Source organism: Oncorhynchus keta, chromosome 1 (genome assembly GCF_023373465.1).
Source record: "Oncorhynchus keta strain PuntledgeMale-10-30-2019 chromosome 1, Oket_V2, whole genome shotgun sequence".
Classification (NCBI taxonomy): Eukaryota; Metazoa; Chordata; class Actinopteri; order Salmoniformes; family Salmonidae; genus Oncorhynchus; species Oncorhynchus keta.
In genome coordinates this window covers 96,684,936-96,695,729 of record NC_068421.1, presented here as the reverse complement: position 1 = coordinate 96,695,729, position 10,794 = coordinate 96,684,936, and the positions used below count along the sequence as shown (strand labels likewise).

The window sequence follows — 10,794 nt, the reverse complement described above, 5'->3', positions numbered from 1 at the left end:
TGCTGCCTGCATGCCAGGGTGTAGAGGAGAACATCACATGGGCTCCCGGGTGGTACAGCGGTCAAAGGCACTGCATCTCAGTGCTAGAGGCGTCACTACAGACACCCTGGTTCGAATCCAGGCTGTGTCACAACCGGCTGTGATTGGGAGTCCCATAGGGCGGCGCACAATTGGTCCAACGTTGTCTGGGTTTGGCCGGTGTAGGCTCGTACACGGATGGATGTACGCACGCATGCACAAAGCTGAACATCTTGTTGGACTTTGAGAAGAGGAAACTCCTTATAGTGCTGGAGCCTGGGTTACTGTGCAGGGGGCTGGGAGGTGGGAGTGGGGCTGGGTTACTGTGCAGGGGGCTGGGAGGTGGGAGTGGGGCTGGGTTACTGTGCAGGGGGCTGGGAGGTGGGAGTGGGGCTGGGTTACTGTGCAGGGGGCTGGGAGGTGGGAGTGGGGCTGGGAGGTGGGAGTGGGGCTGGGTTACTGTGCAGGGGGCTGGGAGGTGGGAGTGGGGCTGGGTTACTGTGCAGGGGGCTGGGAGGTGGGAGTGGGGCTGGGTTACTGTGCAGGGGGCTGGGAGGTGGGAGTGGGGCTGGGTTACTGTGCAGGGGGCTGGGAGGTGGGAGTGGGGCTGGGTTACTGTGCAGGGGCTGGGAGGTGGGAGTGGGGCTGGGTTACTGTGCAGGGGCTGGGAGGTGGGAGTGGGGCTGGGTTACTGTGCAGGGGGCTGGGAGGTGGGAGTGGGGCTGGGTTACTGTGCAGGGGGCTGGGAGGTGGGAGTGGGGCTGGGTTACTGTGCAGGGGGCTGGGAGGTGGGAGTGGGGCTGGGAGGTGGGAGTGGGGCTGGGTTACTGTGCAGGGGCTGGGAGTGCAGTGGGAGTGGGGCTGGGTTACTGTGCAGGGGGCTGGGAGGTGGGAGTGGGGCTGGGTTACTGTGCAGGGGCTGGGAGGTGGGAGTGGGGCTGGGTTACTGTGCAGGGGCTGGGAGGTGGGAGTGGGGCTGGGTTACTGTGCAGGGGGCTGGGAGGTGGGAGTGGGGCTGGGTTACTGTGCAGGGGCTGGGAGGTGGGAGTGGGGCTGGGTTACTGTGCAGGGGGGCTGGGAGGTGGGAGTGGGGCTGGGTTGCTGTGCAGGGGGCTGGGAGGTGGGAGTGGGGCTGGGTTACTGTGCAGGGGCTGGGAGGTGGGAGTGGGGCTGGGTTACTGTGCAGGGGGCTGGGAGGTGGGAGTGGGGCTGGGTTACTGTGCAGGGGGGAGGTGGGAGGGGGCTGGGTTACTGTGCAGGGGGCTGGGAGGTGGGAGTACTGGGTTACTGTGCAGGGGCTGGGAGGTGGGAGTGGGGCTGGGTTACTGTGCAGGGGACTGGGAGGTGGGAGTGGGGCTGGGTTATTGTGCAGGGGGCTGGGAGGTGGGAGTGGGGCTGGGTTACTGTGCAGGGGGCTGGGAGGTGGGAGTGGGGCTGGGTTATAGTGCTGGGGGCTGGGAGGTGAGAGTGGGGCTGGGTTATAGTGCTGGGGGCTGGGAGGTGAGAGTGGGGCTGGGTTATAGTGCTGGGGGCTGGGAGGTGGGAGTGGGGCTGGGTTATAGTGCTGGGGGTTGGTGTGGGGTGTGGAAGTGGGCGTGGGGAGGACAGGTGGGTGTTGCGTTCTGGGCTGGTAAGGAACCAGGGCCGGTAAGGGTCCTGGGCTGGTAAGGATCCTGGGCTGGTAGGGAACCTGGGCTGGTAAGGGTCCTGGGCTGGTAAGGGTCCTGGGCTGGTAAGGGTCCTGGGCTGGTAAGGAACCTGGGCTGGTAAGGGTCCTGGGCTGGTAAGGGTCCTGGGCTGGTAAGGAACCTGGGCTGGTAAGGGTCCTGGGCTGGTAAGGAACCTTGGCTGGTAAGTGTCCTGGGCTGGTAAGTGTCCTGGGCTGGTAAGGAACCTGGGCTGGTAAGGGTCCTGGGCTGGTAAGGAACCTGGGCTGGTAAGGGTCCTGGGCTGGTAAGCGTCCTGGGCTGGTAAGGGTCCTGGGCTGGTAAGGAACCTGGGCTGGTAAGTGTCCTGGGCTGGTAAGTGTCCTGGGCTGGTAAGGAACCTGGGCTGGTAAGTGTCCTGGGCTGGTAAGGAACCTGGGCTGGTAAGTGTCCTGGGCTGGTAAGGAACCTGGGCTGGTAAGTGTCCTGGGCTGGTAAGGAACCTGGGCTGGTAAGGAACCTGGGCTGGTAAGGGTCCTGGGCTGGTAAGGGTCCTGGGCTGGTAAGGGTCCTGGGCTGGTAAGGAACCTGGGCTGGTAAGTGTTCTGATAACACTGCTACAGCTTCAGTCTCAGGTTCTGATAACACTGTACCAGCTTCAGTCTCAGGTTCTGATAACACTGTTACCAAAATTTGACTCATGCATCTCCTTCGCATTAGAGTTGATAGGCTGTTGATTGTGGCATGTGGAATGTTGTCCCACTCCTCTTCAATGGCTGTGTGGAGTTATTGGATATTGTCAGGAACTGGAACACGCTGTCGTACATGTCAATTCAGAGCATCCCAAACATGCTCATGTCTGTTGAGTATTCAGGCCATGGAAGAACTGGGATATTTTCAGCTTTCCTGGAATGGTGTACAGGTCATTGTGACATGGGGCAGTGCATTGTAATGCTGAAATGTGGTGATGGCACAGGACCAAGGGCACGACACTGGACCTCAGTATCCCGTCACGGTAACCCTGCGCATTCAAATTGCCATCGATCAAATAAAATTGTGTTTGTTGTCCGTAGCTTCTGCCTGCCCATACCATAACCCCACCGCCACCATGGGGCACTCGGTTCACAACGATGACGACATCAAACCTCTCGCCCACACGACCACGACGCCATACATCTGCAGTTATGAAGACGGTTGGACGTAATGCTAAATTCTCAAAAACAACGTTGGGGACGACTTATTCAGCACCATGCTGTTGAATCAGCTTCATGATATGTCACACCTGTCAGGTGGATGGATTATCTTCATGATATGCCACACCTGGTGGATGGATTATCTTCTTGATATATCACACCTGTCAGGTGGATAGATTATCTTATTGATATGTCACACCTGTCAGGTGGATGGATTATCTTATTGATATGTCACACCTGTCAGGTGGATGGATTATCTTCATGATATGTCACACCTGTCAGGTGTCTGGATTATCTTCATGATATGTCACACCTGTCAGGTGGATGGATTATCTTCATGATATGTCACACCTGTCAGGTGTCTGGATTATCTTCATGATATGCCACACCTGGTGGATGGATTATCTTCTTGATATATCACACCTGTCAGGTGGATGGATTATCTTATTGATATGTCACACCTGTCAGGTGGATGGATTATCTTATTGATATGTCACACCTGTCAGGTGGATGGATTATCTTATTGATATGTCACACCTGTCAGGTGGATGGATTATCTTCATGATATGTCACACCTGTCAGGTGGATGGATTATCTTCATGATATGTCACACCTGTCAGGTGGATGGATTATCTTCTTGATATGTCACACCTGTCAGGTGGATGGATTATCTTCTTGATATGTCACACCTGTCAGGTGGATGGATTATCTTCTTGATATGTCACACCTGTCAGGTGGATGGATTATCTTCTTGATATGTCACACCTGTCAGGTGGATGGATTATCTTCTTGATATGTCACACCTGTCAGGTGGATGGATTATCTTCTTGATATGTCACACCTGTCAGGTGGATGGATTCACTTCTTGATATGTCACACCTGTCAGGTGGATGGATTATCTTCTTGATATGTCACACCTGTCAGGTGGATGGATTATCTTCTTGATATGTCACACCTGTCAGGTGGATGGATTATCTTCTTGATATGTCACACCTGTCAGGTGGATGGATTATCTTCTTGATATGTCACACCTGTCAGGTGGATGGATTATCTTCTTGATATGTCACACCTGTCAGGTGGATGGATTATCTTCTTGATATGTCACACCTGTCAGGTGGATGGATTATCTTCTTGATATGTCACACCTGTCAGGTGGATGGATTCACTTCTTGATATGTCACACCTGTCAGGTGGATGGATTATCTTATTGATATGTCACACCTGTCAGGTGGATGGATTATCTTATTGATATGTCACACCTGTCAGGTGGATGGATTATCTTCTTGATATGTCACACCTGTCAGGTGGATGGATTATCTTCTTGATATGGCACACCTGTCAGGTGGATGGATTATCTTCTTGATATGCCACACCTGTCAGGTGGATGGATTATCTTCTTGATATGTCACACCTGTCAGGTGGATGGATTATCTTCTTGATATGTCACACCTGTCAGGTGGATGGATTATCTTCTTGATATGGCACACCTGTCAGGTGGATGGATTATCTTATTGATATGCCACACCTGTCAGGTGGATGGATTATCTTATTGATATGCCACACCTGTCAGGTGGATGGATTATCTTATTGATATGCCACACCTGTCAGGTGGATGGATTATCTTATTGATATGCCACACCTGTCAGGTGGATGGATTATCTTCTTGATATGGCACACCTGTCAGGTGGATGGATTATCTTCTTGATATGGCACACCTGTCAGGTGGATGGATTATTTTATTGATATGCCACACCTGTCAGGTGGATGGATTATCTTCTTGATATGTCACACCTGTCAGGTGGATGGATTATCTTGGCAAAGCAGAAATGCTCACTAACAGGGATGTAAACACACGTGTGGACATAATTTGAGAGAGATACATATGGAACACTTCTGGGATATTTTATTTCAGTGCATAAAACATGGGACAAACACTTTAAATGTTGCGTTCATGTTCAGTGTGGTTTCAAGTCATTCAAATTAAATAAAATTCAAATCACACGTACACATGGTTAGCAGATGTTAATGCGAGTGATAAGTTAAATATGTTAACGTTAGTTAGTTAATGAGTTACTAGTCACATTTTTGTCACTAGCGAAATCCTTGTGCTTCTAGGTCCGACAATGCAGTGATAACCAACAAGTAATCTAACTAACAATTCCACAACAACTACCTTATACACACAAGTGTAAAGGGATAAAGAATAAGTACATAACAATATATGAATGAGTGACGGTACAGAACGGCATAGGCAAGATGCAGGAGATGGTATAGAGTACAGTATATACATATGAGATGAGAAATGTAGGGTATGTAAACATTATATAAAGTGGCATTGTTTAAAGTGGCTAGTGATACATTTATTACATAAAGATGCAGTAGATGGTATAGAGTACAGTATATAAATATGATATGAGTAATGTATGGTGTGTAAACATTATATTAAGTAGCATTGTTTAAAGTTGCTGGTGATACATTTTTTACATCCATTTTCCATTAGTAAAGTGTCTGGAGTTGAGTCAGTGTGTTGGCAGCAGCCACTCAATGTTAGTGGTGGCTGTTTAACAGTCTGATGGCCTTGAGATAGAAGCTGTTTTTCAGTCTCACGGTCCCAGCTTTGATGCATCTGTACTGACCTCGCCTTCTGGATGATAGCGGGGTGAACAGGCAGTGGCTCAGGTGGTTGTTGTCCTTGATGATCTTTATGGCCTTCCTGTGACATTGGGTGGTGTAGGTGTCCTGGAGGGCAGGTAGTTTGCCCCCGGTGATGCGTTGTGCAGACCTCACTACCCTCTGGAGAGCCTTACGGTTGTGGGCGGAGCAGTTGCCATACCAGGCGGTGATACAGCCCGCCAGGATGCTCTCGATTGTGCATCTGTAGAAGTTTGTGAGTGCTTTTGGTGACAAGACAAATTTCTTCAGCCTCCTGAGGTTGAAGAGGCGCTGCTGCGCCTTTTTCACCACAGTGTCTGTGTCAGTGGACCCTTTCAGTGTGTCAGTGATGTGTATGCCGAGGAACATAAAACTTACTATCCTCTCCACTACTGTCCCATCGATGTGGATCGTGGGTTGCTCCCTCTGCTGTTTCCTGTCGTCCACGATCATCTCCTTTGTCTTGTTGACATGTGAGTGTGAGGTTATTTTCCTGACACCACACTCCGAGAGCCCTCACCTCCTCCCTGTAGGCCGTCTCGTCGTTGTTGTTGATGATGTACCCTACGTACTGTATATCTGATGATGTACCCTACGTACTGTATATCTGATGATGTACCCTACGTACTGTATATCTGATGTACCCTACATACTGTATATCTGATGATGTACCCTACGTACTGTATATCTGATGATGTACCCTACATACTGTATATCTGATGATGTACCCTACGTACTGTATATCTGATGATGTACCCTACGTACTGTATATCTGATGATGTACCCTACGTACTGTATATCTGATGTACCCTACGTACTGTATATCTGATGATGTACCCTACATACTGTATATCTGATGTACCCTACATACTGTATATCTGATGATGTACCCTACGTACTGTATATCTGATGATATACCCTACATACTGTATATCTGATTATGTACCCTACATACTGTATATCTGATGTACCCTACATACTGTATATCTGATGATGTACCCTACGTACTGTATATCTGATGATGTACCCTACATACTGTATATCTGATGTACCCTACATACTGTATATCTGATGTACCCTACATACTGTATATCTGATGATGTACCCTACGTACTGTATATCTGATGTACCCTACGTACTGTATATCTGATGATGTACCCTACATACTGTATATCTGATGTACCCTACGTACTGTATATCTGATGATGTACCCTACGTACTGTATATCTGATGATGTACCCTACGTACTGTATATCTGATGTACCCTACATACTGTATATCTGATGATGTACCCTACGTACTGTATATCTGATGTACCCTACATACTGTATATCTGATGATGTACCCTACGTACTGTATATCTGATGTACCCTACATACTGTATATCTGATGATGTACCCTACGTACTGTATATCTGATTATGTACCCTACATACTGTATATCTGATGATGTACCCTACGTACTGTATATCTGATGTACCCTACGTACTGTATATCTGATGTACCCTACATACTGTATATCTGATGTACCCTACATACTGTATATCTGATGATGTACCCTACGTACTGTATATCTGATGATGTACCCTACGTACTGTATATCTGATGATGTACCCTACGTACTGTATATCTGATGATGTACCCTACATACTGTATATCTGATGATGTACCCTACGTACTGTATATCTGATGATGTACCCTACGTACTGTATATCTGATGTACCCTACGTACTGTATATCTGATGTACCCTACGTACTGTATATCTGATGTACCCTACGTACTGTATATCTGATGATGTACCCTACGTACTGTATATCTGATGTACCCTACATACTGTATATCTGATGTACCCTACATACTGTATATCTGATGTACCCTACGTACTGTATATCTGATGATGTACCCTACATACTGTATATCTGATGTACCCTACGTACTGTATATCTGATGATGTACCCTACGTACTGTATATCTGATGTACCCTACATACTGTATATCTGATGATGTACCCTACATACTGTATATCTGATGTACCCTACATACTGTATATCTGATGATGTACCCTACGTACTGTATATCTGATGATGTACCCTACATACTGTATATCTGATTATGTACCCTACATACTGTATATCTGATGATGTACCCTACATACTGTATATCTGATGTACCCTACATACTGTATATCTGATGATGTACCCTACGTACTGTATATCTGATGATGTACCCTACATACTGTATATCTGATGTACCCTACATACTGTATATCTGATGATGTACCCTACATACTGTATATCTGATGTACCCTACATACTGTATATCTGATGATGTACCCTACGTACTGTATATCTGATGATGTACCCTACATACTGTATATCTGATTATGTACCCTACATACTGTATATCTGATGATGTACCCTACGTACTGTATATCTGATGTACCCTACATACTGTATATCTGATGTACCCTACATACTGTATATCTGATGATGTACCCTACATACTGTATATCTGATGTACCCTACATACTGTATATCTGATGATGTACCCTACGTACTGTATATCTGATGTACCCTACGTACTGTATATCTGATGTACCCTACATACTGTATATCTGATGTACCCTACATACTGTATATCTGATGTACCCTACATACTGTATATCTGATGTACCCTACATACTGTATATCTGATGATGTACCCTACATACTGTATATCTGATGATGTACCCTACATACTGTATATCTGATGTACCCTACATACTGTATATCTGATGATGTACCCTACATACTGTATATCTGATGTACCCTACATACTGTATATCTGATGATGTACCCTACGTACTGTATATCTGATGTACCCTACGTACTGTATATCTGATGTACCCTACATACTGTATATCTGATGTACCCTACATACTGTATATCTGATGTACCCTACGTACTGTATATCTGATGTACCCTACATACTGTATATCTGATGTACCCTACATACTGTATATCTGATGATGTACCCTACGTACTGTATATCTGATGATGTACCCTACGTACTGTATATCTGATGTACCCTACGTACTGTATATCTGATGATGTACCCTACATACTGTATATCTGATGTACCCTACGTACTGTATATCTGATGTACCCTACGTACTGTATATCTGATGATGTACCCTACGTACTGTATATCTGATGTACCCTACGTACTGTATATCTGATGTACCCTACGTACTGTATATCTGATAATGTCCCCTTTGTACTGTATATCTGATGATGTACCCTACGTACTGTATATCTGATGTACCCTACGTACTGTATATCTGATGTACCCTACGTACTGTATATCTGATGTACCCTACGTACTGTATATCTGATGTACCCTACGTACTGTATATCTGATGATGTACCCTACGTACTGTATATCTGATGTACCCTACGTACTGTATATCTGATGATGTACCCTACGTACTGTATATCTGATGTACCCTACGTACTGTATATCTGATGTACCCTACGTACTGTATATCTGATGATGTACCCTACATACTGTATATCTGATGTACCCTACGTACTGTATATCTGATGATGTACCCTACGTACTGTATATCTGATGTACCCTACATACTGTATATCTGATGTACCCTACATACTGTATATCTGATGATGTACCCTACGTACTGTATATCTGATGTACCCTACATACTGTATATCTGATGTACCCTACATACTGTATATCTAATGTACCCTACGTACTGTATATCTGATGTACCCTACATACTGTATATCTGATGTACCCTACTGTAGCCAGGACTATAGCCAGGACTGTAACCAGGACTATAGCCAGGACTATAAACAGGACTATAGCCAGGACTATAGCCAGGACTATAACCAGGACTATAGCCAGGACTATAAACAGGACTATAGCCAGGACTATAAACAGGACTATAGCCAGAACTGTAGCCAGGACTATAACCAGGACTGTAACCAGGACTATAGCCAGGACTATAAACAGGACTATAGCCAGAACTGTAGCCAGGACTATAACCAGGACTGTAGCCAGGACTATAGCCAGGACTATAGCCAGGACTATAACCAGGACTATAGCCAGGACTATAACCAGGACTATAGCCAGGACTATAGCCAGCCTGTAACCAGGACTATAGCCAGGACTATAGCCAGGCCTGGTCTGCATGAGAGCCGCACCTGACTGACTCCCAGTATAATGTGTACCTCGGTGAACTCAGACAATCTCTCTCTCCTGCTCAGTTAAGTGGAATCCTTTCAACTCGTGTGCGTCCCAAACGGTAAGCTGTACCCTAAATAGTGCACTACTTTTGACCCAGGCCCTGGTAGTGCATTATATAGGGCATAGTGTATATTTTTGGGCACGGCCGTACACAGAACTGCGGATGATTTCACATCACTGAGGGTGAGGTAGAGAGTAGCGAGGGGGGGGCTGGGGAATGACCTCTGATCTACAGCAGCTTATTAAAGGTGGGTAGACAGAGAAGAATGAAGCATCGTGGGAAGGTAAAGAACTAAGACCAGAGATCTTAGAGCGCCTTAGCGGGTGGCAAGCTGAGGCTGGCGACAGACTGAGCACCACTGAGGTAATTCTGAGGCGTTTTATTAATTCCACTACAGCCTTAGCGGCACTGGACTCCAACACGAACTACAGAGAGAGAGCAGTACATGAGAGGGTGTCGAATATCAGAGAGAGAGCAGTATATGGGAGGGTGTTGAATGGTACCCAATTCCCTATATAGTATACTATAGTAGTAGCAGTAGTGCACTATAGTAGTAGTAGTAGCAGTAGTGCACTATAGTAGTAGCAGTAGCAGTAGTGTACTATAGTAGTAGCAGTAGTGTACTATAGTAGTAGCAGTAGCAGTAGTGCACTATAGTAGTAGCAGTAGCAGTAGCAGTAGTGCACTATAGTAGTAGTAGTAGTGTACTATAGTAGTAGCAGTAGTGTACTATAGCAGTAGCAGTAGTGTACTATAGTAGTAGCAGTAGTGTACTATAGTAGTAGCAGTAGCAGTAGCAGTAGTGCACTATAGTAGTAGTAGTAGCGGTAGTGCACTATAGTAGTAGCAGTAGCAGTAGTGCACTATAGTAGTAGCAGTAGCAGTAGTGTACTATAGCAGTAGCAGTAGTGCACTATAGTAGTAGCAGTAACAGTAGTGCACTATAGTAGTAGCAGTAGCAGTAGTGCACTATAGTAGTAGCAGTAGCAGTAGTGTACTGTAGAAGTAGCAGTATCAGTAGTGTACTATAGTAGTAGCA

General features: G+C 46.3%; 1 protein-coding gene across 1 annotated transcript; it reads right to left on the bottom strand.

The window, feature by feature from the left end:
- Nucleotides 1-416: 416 nt before the first annotated feature.
- On the bottom strand, nt 417-2,840 carry LOC127931843 (uncharacterized). The gene is made up of 4 exons (XM_052525761.1): nt 2,810-2,840; nt 1,043-2,235; nt 789-937; nt 417-606 (listed from the first exon to the last, which is right to left on the bottom strand). The coding sequence occupies exons 1-4, from the start codon at nt 2,838-2,840 to the stop codon at nt 417-419; spliced, it is 1,563 nt and encodes a 520-aa protein (XP_052381721.1).
- Between the last annotated feature and the right edge of the window lie 7,954 nt (nt 2,841-10,794).

Bases quoted from the DNA above. Each gene is read 5' to 3' on its own strand.
- LOC127931843 (XM_052525761.1), bottom strand. From the start codon at position 2,840: ATGTATGGCGTCGTGGTCGTGTGGGCGAGAG. The intron at 938-1,042 runs GTAACCCAGCCC...CCCACCTCCCAG, and splicing joins CACCTCCCAGCCCCTGCACA to CCCCTGCACAGTAACCCAGC. The intron at 607-788 runs GTAACCCAGCCC...CCCACCTCCCAG, and splicing joins ACCTCCCAGCCCCCTGCACA to CCCCCTGCACAGTAACCCAG.